The sequence below is a fragment of the Hyla sarda genome, chromosome 11 (assembly GCF_029499605.1).
Source record: "Hyla sarda isolate aHylSar1 chromosome 11, aHylSar1.hap1, whole genome shotgun sequence".
Classification (NCBI taxonomy): Eukaryota; Metazoa; Chordata; class Amphibia; order Anura; family Hylidae; genus Hyla; species Hyla sarda.
This window is the reverse complement of record NC_079199.1, coordinates 39,308,960-39,327,480: the sequence shown is the minus strand read 5'-3', so window position 1 is coordinate 39,327,480 and position 18,521 is coordinate 39,308,960. Positions and strand designations below refer to the sequence as shown.

General features: G+C 43.2%; 1 protein-coding gene across 5 annotated transcripts in view; it reads left to right on the top strand.

Moving 5' to 3' along the window:
* The window catches only part of TMEM260 (transmembrane protein 260), a 111,223-nt gene that overhangs the window by 3,780 nt on the left and 88,922 nt on the right, over positions 1–18,521 (top strand). The window contains exon 1 of one of the 5 annotated variants that reach the window (XM_056547218.1): positions 6,854–6,967. The exons of the other annotated variants lie outside the window; for them this stretch is intronic. Coding sequence (XP_056403193.1) covers positions 6,910–6,967 — 58 coding nt within the window. The 5' untranslated portion in view covers positions 6,854–6,909. Of the gene's footprint in view, positions 1–6,853; positions 6,968–18,521 lie in introns of those variants that run through there. 5 annotated transcript variants of the gene reach the window in all.

The window sequence follows — 18,521 nt, the reverse complement described above, 5'->3', positions numbered from 1 at the left end:
ACAGTGAAATCATGGAGTGCTGATTGGTGGTTGTCATGGTAGCCAGGGACCTTATCTAGGGCTCTGGCTACAGTGAAAGGAGTCCTGTTGCAACCTGCCATAGACAGTCTGTAATAGGACATAGGGCTGACAGTTCACTGCAATACATGAACATTGCAGTGAAATGTACAAGCAGTAACATAATGAAGACCCGTGGGAGACTTAAAATGTAAAAAAAAAAAGTAAAATAGTTAAAAACACTTGGGGACACTTACCGTGTACATGGCATTAAATCTTCTTTATTGAAATAGCAACATAGTGCAGTGTCAAGCTGTAAAAATCAAGGGGACAGGAAAATTCCCCAGCATGGTTACAGCCGTACCGTACATCCGTATTTCATCAGACCATATCTCCCACAACTGACATTACTGGTAAAATACCTGTGTGATGTCACCGGTGGGCGGATGTTTCCCCTAACAAAGTGCAAGTGAGCATAATACAAAATAATAAAATATTCTATAAAAGCAGTTGAAAGAAACAAGCTGGGTTAATTACTGTAGCACAAACAAAAGTGTTCTACAAAAATGTTAAGATCTAACTTCCCAGTGCGCATGATCCGGCGGGCTTCTGTCTGTGACAGAACTTGGCGTCTATCTATACATCTCTTAATTGTGCTCTTTCAATTTAGAAGTATTTTAATGCACGAGGGTTACCTTCATGGACATCTAATGTGTTTAATTACTTGGGAAGAACCTTTTTTACCTCTTAATGAATAAATGTTTTGCGAACACATTTATTCATTAAAGGACATCTGCAGCAAAAGACAGCTTATCCCCTATCTATAGGATAGGGGATAAGTGTTTGATCGCGGGGGGTCCAACCGCTGGGACCCCCCCCCGCGATCTCCTGCATGGGCCCCTGTATTGCTGCTCTATGTGAGTAGCTAATGTGCGTAGCGTCTACCTCTCTGAAGTCGACGGTACGACCCCTCCATGCCCCCTCCCCATACAGTTCTATGGGAGAGGCGGGGAGTCACGAACGCTGCCTTCCCGCCTCTCCCATAGAGATACATGGAGGAGGCGTGGCAGCTGCGGCGTGGCAGAGCCATGGCCCCATGCAGAAGATCGCTGGTGGGTCCCAGTGGTCAAACTTCTTTGGATAGGGGATAAGTTGTCTTTTGCTGCAGATGTCCTTTAAGAAGTAAAAATCATTCACCCATCAGTGACATCACACTGGTATTTTACAGGTGAGGTCAGTTGTGGGAGGTGTGGTCTAATGAAGTACGGATGTACGATAAGGCTGTAACCATGCTGGGGAATCCCAGCCTCTTGATTTTTACTGCTTAACACAGCACCATGTTCTTTCAATAAAGAAGATTTGATGCCACATCCCCGATTAGTGGCGCCCGTCATGTTCTGCCTTATTCTTCTACTATGGATATCCTATTATACCGTCCGAGTGGCTGAGCACCCAGAGTTGATTGCCGCCCCACACTAGGAGTCGTATGAAGACAGCTTAAGAATTACCAGCTTTGCCGAATGCTGTTTCTGCCTATGGTCAATTAAAAACACTGGCTTTCCCTATTTTTAAATAAAAAATAAATAAAAAAATAAACAAACACAACTGGTATTACCACGTGCAAAAATGTCAGTCCAATTAAAATAAAATGTAACTGATCCCACACAGTAAAAACTGTAAGCTGAAAAATTACCCAATTCTGGATTTGTCTTTTTTTATTACCAGAAAAAAAAATATATAAAAAATTAGTTAAAAAGTCCCATCTTCTCCATAGTGGTACCTATAGGATCTACAGATCACAGTACAAAAGAACAAGTCCCCACAAATCTCCGTAGATGGAAAAATAAAAATGTTACTGAAGTCAGAAATAGTGGGGGTGATTTATCAAAACCTGTGTAGAGGAAAAGTGGAGCAGTTGCCCATAGCAACCAATCAGATCACTTATTTTTTTCCAGGGGCTTTTTATTTATTTTTATTTTTTTATGAAAGAAGCAATCAGCTCGCTTCTTTCATTATTGAAAAGGCCTCTGAAAAATGAAAGAAGCGATCTGATTGGTTGCTACGGGCAACTCAGCAACTTTTCCTCTGGACAGGATTTGATAAATCTCCTTCTTTATATTTGTTATTATTGTGTGTCATAGGTCAGGAGGAGCTGAGCAGATTTATATATAGGTTTATGGGAAAAGTTCCAGGATCCACTTGTCTTTTATTTATGTCAATTTTTTTTAGTCGTCATGTGGGCGGTCCTAATCAGTGATTGACAGTTCTGGACAGTTCATTGTTTCCTAACCAGGGTGCCTCCAGTCGTTGGCTGTCCCGGCATGCTGGGAGTTGTAGTTTTGCAACAGCTGGACACGCACTGGTTGGGAAACGCTGTCTCAGTGTATAAGGGTGCAGATAGAGAAAACTGACAGTCATTAAGTAGGACCACTCACTTTACTACGTAACCCAGAATGAGCATAGATTTACAGGAATCAATGTTATTTGGAAATGTTCCCAAAGAACTATATATTAATCTTCTCAGCTGCTCCTGACCTATAACAGGATGCTTGCAGATTAGAAATGTACTTTCAATGGTACAGGTTCACTTTAAGGGTAGGCTAACACATAGCGCATCTGCAGTGTACCGTATTTGACGCCGATACCAGTAGACATATAGGGATCTGTCACACACGCACGCACAGTGTACTTACAGACTGCCTGAGCTAGGCCGAGAGCATCCGTAATGTCTGTGAATACACTGGGCACGTGACTCACAGATCCCTGTGTGTCTGCTCGTATTGGCCAATTGCTGCTATGAGCAGACAATGCAGGACATTTCTTTTTGGATTTCTCTTTAGTATACAGCCCCTAAAAAGTACTGGAAGGATTGAGATTTTTTAATAGAAGTGATTTACAAATCTGTTTAACTTTCTGGCACCAGTTGATATAAAAAAAAAAAGTTTTCCACTGTAGTACCACTTTAAGGGGTTTATGTAAGGAGTGCAGCTTTATGACAAAAACTAAATCCCAACTTCTACTTCATGTAATGCCATAAGCATCCGACGAAAAGCGGCGGCGAACAATTGATCTTCGTCCGTGCAATCAGGTTTTTCTTTCCGTATTAAGATATTTGAATTTAGCCCATTTGTGCGAGGGGCGAGAGTATTTTCCGCCCCCTGCATTTCTCAGGTGGGGCGTTAAGAAGTTGTAGTTTGGAGGCAAGGGTTATATAACACCCCTGCACCTACTGGCGGGGCGTACGTGACGTTTTGTGGATCAGGGCGTCAAGGCTACGTCTGGCATTTGAATCCTCCCGCCACATTCTGGAGCTATGATGGTCGCTTCCCCTCTCGGAGCCCTGCTTTTACTGAAGGCTATGTGGGACGTGGTCTCAGCATTTCTCATAGCCTCGATGGCTGCCTCACAGCGGGATGCCCCCCTCCCGCTTGGTAAGTTTGTGGCTTACCTCCATTGCTGGGGTCGTTGTGAATGTGCAGTTATACAGGTACAGGTTTGGGGAGCTTGCACAGCGCTTGTCAGCCAGGGTGGTTACATCGGTGGGTTCGGCGCATATCTGAAGTGGGTTTTTGACAGGTGGTTTTGGCACTTTCTGATGACGTCATGCGGGCTGATCTGCAAGTGCTGTCGGCAGAGCCCGGCACAACAGCAGCTGCTGAGCAGAGGAGCACACATCCGGCCTTCGTGCAGACAGCACAAAGTCCTTCTTGTGCGAAGCTTACAATGTCTTTCCAATCTCCCGGTACAGCACTTAATCCCAGCGTTCTGACCTGCGCTTGTTACCTCCAATACACCCACCCGTGTCATAGCTGCCGGTTTTCTCCTGTGTCTCTCACGGCTTTTATACTGTTAATACGCTCCTGGCTATTTATACTGTTCATACACTCATGACATTTATACTGTTCATATGCTCATGGCTTTTTATACTGTTCATAAGCTCATAGCATTTATAATGCTCATACACTCATGGAATTTATATTGTTCACACGCTCATGGCATTTATACTGTTCATACTCAAGGCATTTATACTGTTCATACTCTCATAGTATTTATACTGTTCATATGCTTGTGGCATTCATACTGTTCATACGCTCATGACATTTATGCTGTTCATACGCTCATGGCATTCATACTGTTCATACGCTCATGGCATTCATACTGTTCATACACTCATGGCATTCATACTGTTCATACGCTCATGGCATTCATACTGTTCATACACTCATGTGTTTAGACTGTTCATACGCTTATGGCATTCATACTGTTCATACACTCATGGCATTAATACTGTTCATATGCTCATGGTATTTATACTGAATATACGCTCATGGTTAGAGATGAGCGAACTTACAGTAAATTCGATTCGTCACGAACTTCTCGGCTCGGCAGTTGATGACTTTTCCTGCATAAATTAGTTCAGCTTTCAGGTGCTCCCGTGGGCTGGAAAAGGTGGATACACTCCTAGGAGACTCTTTCCTAGGACTGTATCCACCTTTTCCAGACCACCGGAGCACCGGAAAGCTGAACTAATTTATGCAGGAAAAGTCAGCAACCGCCGAGCCGAGAAGTTCGTGACGAATCGAATTTACTGTAAGTTCGCTCATCACTACTCATGGTATTCATACTGTTCATACACTCATGGCATTAATACTGTTTATACGCTCATGGTATTTATACTGAATATACGCTCATGGTATTTATACTGTTCATACGCTCATGGCATTCATACTGTTCATACGCTCATGGCATTAATACTGTTCATACGCTCATGGCATTCATACTGTTCAAACACTCATGGCATTAATACTGTTTATACGCTCATGGTATTTATACTGAAATATAGGCTCATGGGGGGACATGTATTAAAGATTTTACCCCTGTTTTGTGTGTATTTTTTTTGCGCAAAATTTTGCGCAAGCCATTTTTTTTTGCGCATTTTTTTGCGCACATTTTGGTAGAGCATTTCCTCCAGATGTGGCTGAATCGGGGTACCTTGGAGTGACATCTATAGTACACATGGATTTATTAACTGCATACTTTTCCTTTACACCAAAAATTTTGCTGCAAGAGCTGTTTCTTTTGCGCAAATATAAGCCATTTTGGACTTAGCAAGATGCTCTAAATCATCGATTCTATTTTCCAAAGAGTGGATTGAGGAGATCACTATATTTATCCGCAATTTATGAAGCTCATTGCGCTTGATTGATAGATTTAGCGCTTCTGCGCATCATTTAGAATTCAGGTAAAGGGGTAAATTGCTTCTACCATACACAAATAATGATACATGTCCCCCATGGTATTTATACTGAAATATACGCTCATGGTATTTATACTGTTCATACGCTCATGGCATTCATACTGTTCATACGCTCATGGCATTCATATTGTTCATACGCTCATGGCATTTATACTGTTCATACGCTCATGACATTTATACTGTTCATATGCTCATGGCATTCGTACTGTTCATACGTTCATTGCATTCATACTGTCATACGCTCATGGCATTCATACTGTTCATTCATTCTTGACATTATACTGTTCTTACGCTTATAGCATTTATACTGTTCACACATTCATGGTATTTATACTCTTCATACGCTCTCATTGGTCATATGCTTATAGTATTTATGCTGCACATGCACTCTTGGCGTTTTGTGCTATGCATGCGCTCTTGGCATTTGTGTTCACGTGCTCATGGCGTTTGTGCTGCATGTGCGCTCGTGGCGTTTTGCGTTCGTGCGCCATAGCGTTTGTGCTGTTGGGACCCTCGTGGCATTTGTGCTGTGCATACGCTCATAGTATTACTATGCATAGTGATCGGCATCTATGCTTTGTATACATTCATATAATTTAAAATGTACATATGCTCATAGCATTTATACCGCAAATACGCTTGTAGTTTTATACTATGCACACACTTATAGTATTTATACTGTACATACGGTCTTAGCTTATAAGGGACTTTTAGGCATATCGGTACATACGCACATAGCATTTATACTGTTTTATAGGCCCATAGTATTCATACGGTACATAACTGCATAGCATTCATTCCGGGCATACGTTCATAATATTTATACTTCTATACTGTAAGTATTGATAGCATTTTATGTTCTTTTACACTGTGCAATCATACACAGCATTTTTACTGTACATAGGTTCTTAGCTTTCATATAATATAGGTCCATGACCATTTACTTTGCATAGGTAAGTTTACATACAGACGTTGATGTTAGAATTTACATGCATACTCCTGATAGTTTCATTACATCTATACATTGAATAGCACACTCGCACTACTATAGCTGTCACCCCACGCATGTGTTAGACATTTTTGAAATCACGCATATGTTTTCTAGTTGTGCTACTATGTCTGTTAGTTTCAGCTATTTGTTACTATTACAGCGGAGTCTTACATTTACTAGCAATACTAATTGTATCATGTACGCCACCAAGTCAGTCTCACTCATTGCTAGGATTGGAGCAGCACAGTACGCAAACATTAGTTTACCTTGCATGTTACAGTTCATGTCACGTGCATACGCTACTATGCTGTTATACCGGCATTTGTTCCTGCAGCTAATAGGTCATACAAGTTACTGTAGTAGTTGTACCACATTTTAGTCACTAAGTCAGTATTACAGTCACATATTAGCACTGTATGTTGACATCTGAAATTCAGCCTCTACCTTTTAATCCTTTTGTCCTAGGGCACGCACCATGTTATTGTTGCAGACACGTCTCCAGCAAAATAACATCATGACACAAAAGCGGTTGTTTTCCCAACATACCTGCCAAGTCTGCAGGGGGTTGCACTAGCAGTTGTTGTTACTGACACTTCTTCAGAGCAACACCATCACGACACATAGGTGGTTGTATACCCTTCATAACTGCCACGTCTGCAGGGGGATGTACTGCACATTTGTTGTTACTGACACGTCTTCAAAGCAACAACATCATCACACAGGTGTTTGTATACCCTTAATACCTGCCACATCTGCAGGGGGATACACTGCTTAGTTGTTGTAGCCTGATCCTGTTTCAGTGCCGGCTCGTTTATTACAGAGTGGGTGTGACTACCGCTCTTTTGGTACTAGGCATCGATTACTAGGACAGCTAGTTCGCTGATTCTATTTTCTGTCTTAAGTTAGAGGCTAAATTGGGTTTTGTGTTAGGGTTGTGGTATTGGTTCATGATTATAAATTCTGTAATTTTCCTACTAGTTTGACTTTTTGCCCACTAAAGGCATGCCCTCCATCGTGGTTATGGGCACAAATTTGACCGCTTTAAGTTTAATGTCTTTCATACAGGTATGTATGTATAGTTGTAATTGCGAGCACGAGTGTGAAGCCCTGAGCACAAGTATTAAGCTGTATTTGTGCGAGGGGCATGAGTATTTTCTGTCCCCTGCATTTCTAGGTGGGGAGTTAAGGAGTTGTGGGTAGGAGGCACCTACTGGCGGGGCGTACATGATGTTTTGCGGATCCCTCCCAACCCTCCCCTTTTTTCAATTTATCCATTACAGGGTATTCCCGCTAAAGGCGTGCCCTTCGTTGCTGTAATGGACACAAATCTGACCGCTTTGTTAAGTTTTATGTCTTAGATACAGACAGGTATGTATGAATGTATAGTTGTAATCACGAGCATGAGTGTGAATCCCCGAGCACAAATAATGTATTTCTATAAGAAGCACAAACTGTTCCCTCTCATATACTTTAATACAAACAAATAACAAAAAAACAAAAATCCATAAAATGATTTCATGCCTGTTTGACATTCAGTATGAGCTTGTTCTTTTTTTTCGGGTCGGGATGGAGACTGTGGGGTGGGAGGTTATACTATACGACTGATTTGCTGGAAATCATTGTGGCTATAACAACAGCTTTCCGCTATTGAAAAAATATTACTGTATGTCAATATTCGCGGCGTACAAAAGAGCAGGCCACTTTTGTGTTCTTTTTTTTTTTTTTTTCAGCGGTAATGATTAACATTACGCTTATTTAAATAATGCATAATTACCGTGATGCAGAAAGACGTTACCTGGAAAGAGCCTTAGAGAAAATTGTCGCCAGTGGTGTATTGTTTACGTACATTAAGTTTAGAGTTTCTCCATCCACTTCCCAGGCTCACGGATAATTACTGCCTACAGCACTATACAGTCATTGCCGCAGGTTCACCTCCAGCCTCATTTCCTTTTCAATTTCTGGTACTGGAACTGATTGCTAGCTCTTTTGGGGTGACTGAGATCCCCTTTTTTTTCTTCAAAATTGTAATCAAATAAAAATTGCAATTTGGCTGCAATATGCTGAGAAGAGTCGCCTTATTCTTCTGCGGCGCCGCTTCTAGAGGTCTAATTAAATACCAATGTCTCTTATAATTGCAATTATATTATTCCGGGCTCTTTGCTGCTCCCCGCTCTCTTTCCACATATTGTTTACCGGCCCCCTACCCACTCCTACTACCTGCTGCTATTAATGTTCTATAAAGAGCAGGTGCTGGCAATAAGAAAATGACTTATTAGCAAGGAGACTAAAAGACAGAGTTATGTTTTTTTTCTTCTTTTACGTGAAATACAATATTCTAAGTGTTAAATTAGGGATAGGTGAGGGGAAAGTATATTTGCATTGATTAGCTGAGGAGCAACACTCCCCCTCCCCCCTATCAAATCAACTGGTGCCAGAAAGTTAAACAGATTTGTAAATTACTTCTATTTTAAAAATCTTAACCCTTCCAGTACTTATCAGCTGCTGTATACTACAGGTATATGTTAAATATAACCGGAACCCTAAATTTTAACCCGGTCTGACCATGGAGAGTGTGAGCTCTTTGTTTGTATAAAAAACATACATTTATTGTAATCTTCTTGACATCATTGCAGACAGCAATCTTCATATAAAGGTAGTACGTAGCATAAGTAAATAATGTAGGAAGGTTATGTAGGTATGTCCATAAATCTTGTCTCACCAGCTGGGATTTCTTCCTAACTACTTCATCCAGCATGGTGGATCCATCTTGAAATGTCCTTTTTAGATGGCCGCCTCTGTTCGCTTCCTCTAGCTGTCATCCTCCTTGTGCTGGAGGGCTGTACAGGACTTCCTTGGAGACCCTCGTCTATTCCTCCATCTATCCACCTGGCTTTCTCTGGAGCAACTTATGCCCAAATGATGGGTGTGTCCATCATGATTAAAGGTGTGTCCTTTGTAAATGTGGGCGTGTTTATCCTAAGTGATCCTGTGTCTACTATCCATAAATATACAAATATGGTTTATTAAAAGTATATATATCTCCTTCTAGTGGGTTGGCTGAATATATATATTTAACTTGTGGTTGTATACATTATGTCATGGCTGTATTGTTATCCGATTGGATACTACAGTGGTCCTTCAAGTTACAATATTAATTGGTTCCAGGACGACCATTGTATGTTGAAACCATTGTATGTTGAGACCAGAACTCTATGGAAACCTGGTAATTGGTTCTAAAGGCACCAAAATGTCATCCAAAAATAGGAAAAAGTGAAAATTAAAGAAAAATAAGCAGATAACTAATATAGATAAAGCAAATCCTTACATATAAAAGTAAGACAGATCTGCTGGGAGCTGTAAGTCACTATCTATGTCAGTGTTTACCAAGCAGGGAGCCTCCAGCTGTTGCAAAACTACAACTTCCAGCATGCCCGGACAGCCAAAGGCTGTCCGGGCATGCTGGGAGTTGTAGTTTTGCAGCAGCTGGGGGCACCCTGCTTGGGAAACATTGGTCTATGTTGAGGACAGGATCTTCTTCGGGGTCCTGTACAGTACACGCAATGTCCTAAAAAAGTAATGGAGTCGCCCTCACCTGGTGTCCAAAGGAGCACCTAACCCTGGTACAGGTAAAGTGTACAGAACATGTAATACCTCCCTGTACTGTAGGGGGCGCTACCAGATATCAGTCAGTGCATACGCTTCAGTAATACAGGGGTTTTACCAGTGAATATCCATTCTGATTGGTCGGTTCTTCCGGCCATTGACACGTTTCACAGATCTGGACTGTCTGTACATTGTATGTTGAGTCTGGTTTCAACTTACAATGGTCCAGAAAAGACCATTGTATGTTGAAACTATTGTATGTTGAGGCCATTGTAAGTTGAGGGATCACTGTACTAGCTCTACAAATATGGTACTTCTCTGAAGTCTCAACGTGACTATTCTCCTGCTACATATATACGATGGCCCCGACATACGATAATTTCAACATGCGATGGCCTCTCAGAGTCTACTGTAATACAGATCTCAGCAGTGGTGCCTTCAACAAACCCATGAAAAATAATAATAAAAAATTGTCCAAAAACTAATACACTCATTCCTTCTGTTTTACTTGTCATCCTTGCGTGACTTGGAAATAGCAAAAAATATAAAAAAAAAACAAAACAATGAAAATCTTATTTTCCCTAATCTGTACCCAAAATATTGGTAAATATTCCTCTAATATATTTATCACAATATACCACATGATTTCATGTCATATATACCTTTATAATTCTAAATATGAAACTATTATTGGATGTATTATTAGAAATATGCGACACATATGCTATTCATGATCTTTTAGCCTTATTTTAAACAAAAATCTGACTGCGAATTCCCAATAGAATATCTTACACTCTTACAATTATCCCTAAATAATACAATAGTAAACAAGTATAATAGAAAACAAGTCTTACCTTAAATTTCATACACATATGTCATTCCAATCCTGTCTACATACATATTTCATAACAATCTTATCTTTATTTCATATTAATAATTACATTATTAAGTGTAACCTTAAACACTATTAATTACTCATGTATTCCATCCACCACGTTATTTCATAAAATGTTACCGTGAAGTGTATAGCGTATTTAAAAATAAACCTTATATTGCTATGTGCATGACAGCGGTAAATTCAACATGTAATGTTACTGTAAGAGATGGAGTTCTCCCCCCTCCCTGTGACCTCTTATGCGGCTTCGTGACCTTTATGACCTGCTCGTCTCACACATGACTTCTCATCCACTATCCCCCTTCTGCTTAGTTCAGAGAGGTGTTGAATGATAAACTTTAATAGAGACATTATAATGACACTTAATTAAAATTGATAGTATAATATATTCCCTATATTTTTACCAATGGGAACTCATTCATTTTGAAGATTCGTTTACAGTGATCCCTCAACTTACAATGGCCTCAACATACAATAGTTTCAACATACAATGGTCTTTTCTGGACCATCGTAAGTTGAAACCAGACTCAACATACAATGCCAAGGACAGTCCAGATCTGTGAAACGTGTCAATGGCCGGAAGAACCGACCAATCAAAATGGGCATTCAATGGTAAAACCCCTGTATTACTGAAGCGTATGCACTGACTGGTGTCTGGTAGCGCCCCCTACAGTACAGAGTGGTATTACATGTTCTGTACACTTTACCTGTACCAGGGTTAGCTGCTCCTTTGGACACCAGGTGAGGGCGACTCCATTACTTTTTTTACTTACAGGACCCTGAAGAAGCTCCTGTCCTCTACATAGACCAGTGTTTCCCAAGCAGGGTGGCCACAGCTGTTGCAAAACTACAACTCCCAGCATGCCCGGACAGCCTTTAGTTGTCCGGGCATGCTGGGAGTTGTAGTTTTGCAACAGCTGGAGGCTCCCTGCTTGGGAAACACTGACATAGTCAGTGATTTACAGTTCCCAGCAGATCTTTCTTACTTTTATATGTAAGGATTTGCTTTATCTATATTAGTTATCTACTTATTTTTCTTTAATCCTCACTTTTTCTTATTTTTGGATGACATTTTGGGGCTTCAGAACCAATTTCCAGATTTCCATAGAGTTCTGGTCTCAACATACAATGGTCGTCCCAGAACCAATTAATATCGTAACTTGAGGGACCACTGTATATGAAAATGTATACATCACACATAAGACATTCACAGACACACACATATGTACAGTGTCCATTTTAGGACATGGTCAGTCGTCAGCCGTAACTCCGTCCTCCGTCAGGTGAAACGGCGTCCTGCCTCCTCCCTTGAGCCAATCTCCGTCAGGCGTCAGCCGCAGCTCCCTCCTTTGTCATCCTAAAGTCCCTCATCCGAAACTCCGTCATCCCTCAGATGAAAAACTTTCCTGCTGTGTAGCAGAGCCTAGTCAGTGTCGGCCCTCTGCTATACGGGTTCTGCTGTACACACTATTCAATGTCAGCTCTGCTATACAGACTCTGTAGCACATGTCGTGTCTGCAGTATACACGTGCAAGTTTCACAGTTTCGATTCTGCTATACATGCTGTAGAGCGTCGGCTCGGCTATGCGGCAGGAAGCTGCGTCTGAGGGAGAATCGTCTAAAGCATGACAGCGTTTTGGACGAGGGAGTTTCGATTGAGGGAGGAGGCAGTTGTGGATGAAGGCGATTGATGTGAGGGAGGAGGCGGGGCGCCGTTTCACCTGACGGAGGACAGAGTTGCGGCTTACTACTGACGGCGATTGGTCCAAGGGAGGAGGCAGGACTCCGTTTCAACTGACAGAGGTCGGAGTTACGGCTGACAACTGACGATGTCCTAAAATGGACACCATACATATGAATATTCATATACTGCATAAAATGTGTAAAACAATGAACAATTAAACCAACATTATGTAAGTGTGTAATTAACTCAAAACCCATTGTGACATATATTGTATATATATATATATATATATATATATATATATATATGTCACAATATGTTTTATTAAAATACCCATAATGTATGTAGACAGAAGTAAGTAAACTTAAAATATATAACTCATATAATCTGAGATATATTAAAAATAATTGGAATAAAAGATTTAAAGTTAATTAGAACAACTAGTAGGGAAGAACAAAATACCCCTAGAACCTACAATAATGCAAAATAACATTTGAAATAATGTAATCCAGTAATCCTTTCATATTAGCATTGAAATACGGTATATGTATTTATATGCCAATATGTAATTATCTTCCTATAATTTGATATAGAATGAAATATTGTGCACTCATATTTCACTCCATATAAGACCAATTATTATTAAACCTTTTCTGATTTTAACCATTAGCATACTGCAATCACATACTTTTAATCCCAAAATTCTAATACAGCTATAGTACATACATTTCCTGTGCTCAGCACAATCATTCACTCACTGAATATACATTTTCTTTCATTTGAGAATTTGAACATGGTACCATTAAATTCAAGCATTTCCAATAGGCCTTTTTCCCTAATAATTAAATTTATTTTTAAACTTAAAGCACAACTGTCGTGGAAATTATACCCCCCAGACTAATAACATGACAGTATAGATGATGATACGTGTAATGCATCTGTACTTTTGGCTGCTGTTTATCACTCTTTATCAGCAGGAAAATAGTTTTATCGTGCGGTCAGCAACAGTCGGGTAGGCGTGGCTGGGGATCATAATGCCCCGCCTCCGCCACACCTATCCCCTGTAAGTGAGCGCTAGACCACTGTGTGATTGACACACAGGTCCCCACCCCCCGATGTCCATGATGTGAGCATTATGATCCCCAGCCACGCCTGCCCGACTGTTGGCGAACCTTTTTGAGCCCGAGTGCCCAAACCGTAATGCACGCCAACTTTTTTTCCCTCAAAGTGCCAGCGCAGCAATATAAATCAGAATACTGAGGTTTGAGTTTAGAAAAAACAACTCATACAGTTGCCATAACTAATTAACATCTTTTGTTTTAAAAGAAGAACACAACAACTGTGCTGTGTGTTTGAGGGGTGCTGTGTGGGGGTCTGCTGTGTTTATGTAGGTGTGTGGGGTAGGTGCTGTGTGTGTGTGTGTGTGGGGGGGGGGGGGTAGGGGTTCTGTGTTTGTGGGGGGGGGGCTAGGGGTGCTGCAGGTTATTTATTTTTAATAAATTTAGAAATGCTCATTTATTTATTTTTAACAGTTGTCCCCCCCTCCTCTCTTCTTCTTACCTTTGGAGAAGGAGGGGTAGGCCACAGTCATATGATGGGGAATATAGACTATAGGAGAGGCATCAGCTATATGAGGGGTACTGCTATATGAAATTCATGTAGCCCATGTTCCCCTCTCTTACTTGCTCTGTCCCCCTCTCATACAGCCACTGTCACCCCTCATACAGCCTATGTTCCCCCTCATACAGCCCCTGTCCCCCCTCATACAGCCCCTGTCCCCCCTCATACAGCCCCTGTCCCCCCTCATACAGACCCTGTCCCCCCTCATACACTCCCTGTTCCCCCTCATACACTCCCTGTCCCCCCTCATACAGCCCCTGTCCCCCCTCATACACTCCCTGTCCCCCCTCATACACTCCCTGCCCCCCCTCATACAGCCCAGGTTCCCCCTCATACATTCCCTGTCCCCCCTCATACACTCCCTGTCCCCTCCTCATACAGCCCCTGTCCTTCCTCATACACTCCCTGTCCCCCCTCATACAGCCCCTGTCCCCCCTCATACAGCCCCTGTCCCCCCTCATACATTCCCTGTCCCGCCTCATACACTCCCTGTCCCCCCTCATACAGCCCCTGTCCCCCTCATACACTCCCTGTCCCCCCTCATACACTCCCTGTCCCCCCCTCATACAGCCCATGTTCCCCCTCATACACTCCCTGCCCCCCCTCATACACTCCCTGTCCCCCCTCATACAGCCTATGTTCCCCCTCATACACTCCCTGTCCCCGCTCATACACTCCCTGTCCCCCCCCCTCATACAGCCCATTCCCTTCATACAACTAATCCTCTCCTTGTCATTATTAAATATTTGAATATGAAATGGGGAGGAATAATCTTAATTCTCCCTCCCCATTTCAGGTACCTGGCCTGCACTCTGTTACTTCCTCCCACGCGGCTCCTGCTTTACCATAGAGCGCTGGGAGGAAGTGACTGGGATAAGCTGGGAGAAAACCACAGCCCGGCGCACTGTACGGGAGCCGGCTTCCACCGCAGGGCTGTGAAAGTGAAATGCTGAGCCGAGCCGCCGCCACGTGATGCTGGGCAGAGCCACCGTGGGAAGCCAGGCCGAGCTGCTGCATGAGCCAGTGACCGGTTAACCAAGTAATTGCCAGATTTGGTCAGATGGCGAACCATGGCCGCGTGCCCACAGAGGGGGCTCGGCGTGCCACCTGTGGCACGCGTGCCATAGGTTCGCCATCACTGATCTATACTGTCATGTTATTAGTCTGGGGGGTATAATTTCCATGACAGTTGCGCTTTAAAAATAGCAGCAGTCTCTTCTCAATTACAAACGACGTGGCACAGAACATAGCAATATATATATATATATATATGTATATATATATGTAGTAAAAACAAAAGGAAAAATAGCCAGCACAACAACCTAATACACAGGTGCCCGCTGCTGTGGCAAATACAAAATGATCAAAAAGGAAAGTTGCAACAGCACAAAAAATGGAGGCTCTTAGCGCACTTTTTGATCAAAATGTGTCCCCTCATCCACCACGCGGAGGTGGCCTCATATGTGATGGGACCCTAACGTGATAACTCACCTCTGCTGTGCATATAGCTGGGATGGCTGTCCGGGCCGATGGCTGTCCGGGCATGCTGGGAGTTGTAGTTTTGCAACATCTGGAGGGCCACAGGTTGAAGACCACTGATGAAGGGATTGACAGGTGGTGATGATGAAGGGGGTCTGGATGATGACGGGGGTCTGGATGATTACATGGGGGGATGATGTATTTCCCACCCTAGGTTTATAGTCGAGGCAATAACTTTTCCTGGGTTTTTGGGGTAAAATTAGTGGCCTTGGCTTATATTCGGGTCGGCTTATACTCGAGTATATATGGTACATTCTCTTTTGACAAAGTCTTATTATTTAGACTATGCTCCTCATTTACTAAGAGTGTTGTGTAGGTTTCTTTGTGGGTTTTAATTCCTTACAATTTTTTTTCCACAGTATTTACAAGGGTTTCCCTACATTTTCCACTTTCCCTACATTTTGCTTTTTTTACACATGCTCTGATCTGTGGGGTTTTCCTCAGCTCAAATCCACCACATTTTATGTGGAAACCTTAGTAAATATGTTGTTTTTTTGTGAAAATTTCGGGAACATGCCCCTTTTGGAGACCACGCCCCTTTTTCAGGTTTTCTTAGCAAAATGGAGAGTTTTCAATTATGGCGCAAATTCTGGCGCAGACAGAATTTCTGGCGCAATGCGACAGAATCTGGCTCACAACCCGAGTTATCTGTGTTATGTGTTTCGTCTGCTTAGTTTCTGCTGGTTTTGCTGCGATACTGAGGTCCTTTTAGGTACCGTATATACTCGAGTATAAGCCGAGTTTTTCAGCACGATTTTTCGTGCTGAAAACACCCCCCTCGGCTTATACTCGAGTGAACTCTCCACCCGCAGTGGTCTTCAACCTGCGGACCTCCAGAGGTTTCAAAGCTACAACTCCCAGCAACCCCCCCTTCATCATCCTCCGGGCTTGCTGGGAGTTGTAGTTTTGAAACCTCCGGAGGTCCGCAGGTTGAAGACCACTGCGGCCTTCGACATCATCCAGCCCCCTCTCACCCCCCTTTAGTTCTGTACAGTACTCACCTCCGCTCGGCGCTGGTCCGGTGCTGCAGGACTGTCCGGAGAGGAGATCGTCCGGTGGGATAGTGGTTTCGGGCTGCTATCTTCACCGGGGAGGCCTCTTCTAAGCGCTTCGGGCCCGGCCCCAGAATAGTCACGTTGCCTTGACAACGACGCAGAGGTACGTTCATTGCCAACGTACTTCTGCTTCATTGTCAAGGCAACGCCTCTATTCCGGGCCGGAAGCGCGGAGAAGAGGCGCCCCCGGTGAAGATAGCAGCCCGGAACCACTATCCCACCGGACCACCTCCTCTCCGGACAGTCCTGCAGCACCGGACCAGCGCCGAGCGGAGGTGAGTACTGTACAGAACTAAAGGGGGTGAGAGGGGGCTGGATGATGTCGAAGGCCGCAGTGGTCTTCAACCTGCGAACCTCCGGAGGTTTCAAAACTACAACTCCCAGCAAGCCCGGACAGCCGATGGCTGCCCGGGCTTGCTGGGAGTTGTAGTTTTGAATCCTCTGGAGGTCCGCAGGTTGAAGACCACTGAGGGCGGATGATAACAAGAGGATGATGAAGGGGGGGGGGTGTGGGATGATGACAAGAGGATGATGAAGGAGGTGTGTGGGATGATGAAGGGGGGTGGGGATGATGACAAGAGGATGATGAAGGGGGGGTGTGGGATGATGACAAGGGGATGATGAAGGGGGGGGTGTGGGATGATGAAGGGGGGTGGGGATGATGACAAGGGGATGATGAAGGGGGGGGGTGTGGGATGATTACAAGGGGATGATGAAGGGGGGTGGGGATGATGACAAGGGGATGATGAAGGGGGGTGGGGATGATGACAAGGGGATGATGAAGGGGGGATGTGTGGGATGATGACAAGGGGATGATGACAGGTGATGATGATGAGGGTCTGGATGATGACAGGCGGTGATGATGATGAGGATGTTAATGACGGGGGTCTGGATGATGACAGGGGGGATGATGTATTTCCCACCCTAGGCTTATACTCGAGTCAATAACTTTTCCTGGGATTTTGGGTTGAAATTAGGGGTCTCGGCTTATACTCGGGTCGGCTTATACTCGAGTATATACGGTAGTTTACCTACCTCACTTTGCTCAGGCTTTCTAGCAAAGTAAATTATTTAAGCAGCTTCTAATGTCTTTTTCTCTGAAGCTATGGCTAAAATTACCTGTTTCAAAAATGGAAATTTATGTATAAATGATGTTATCATTATACTATCTTTCCCATGTCCCAGAATCATTCTGAAAGCACGCTCATAGAGAGTCATGAAAGATTATGCATCTTCCTTATTTCCTATCCGTAATGTTGTCAACAGCTCGTATGTAGGAATGTCATGTAAGTTACATAATTTAATTTAGGCCAATTTTCTTCTTGGAAAGACTGTTCTACTCTTCGCCAAATTGTTTCCGGTATCCATATTTTAACCCCTTAATGACTACGGACGTAAATGCACCTCCTGGTGTGACGGTACTTAGCAATGGAGCGGTGCTCGCGCCATACACTGCAGGTTCCAGCTGCTGGTAATGGCCGACATCCGCGATTGCGTGGCTGTCCGCCATTAACATCTCAGATGCCATGAATGATCAGTACAGATCACGGCATCTGTGGCAATGCGCATGTTAAAATAGATGATCGGATCACCCGCAGCGCTGCCGCGGGGATCTGATCATCTGTAATGGCGGACGGAGGTCCCCTCACCTGCCTCCATCCTTCTCCCAGCATGTCCTGCTCAGGTCTGAGATTGAGCAGACCAGAGCAGAAGATCACTGATAATACTGATCAGTGTGATGCCCTATGCATAGTACTGATCAGTATTAGCAATCAAATGATTGCTATAGATAGTCCCCTACGGGGACATAAAAAGTGTTAAAATAAAAAAAAAACCCTCCCCCAATAAAAATGAAAATTGTCAGTTTTTCCCATTTTACC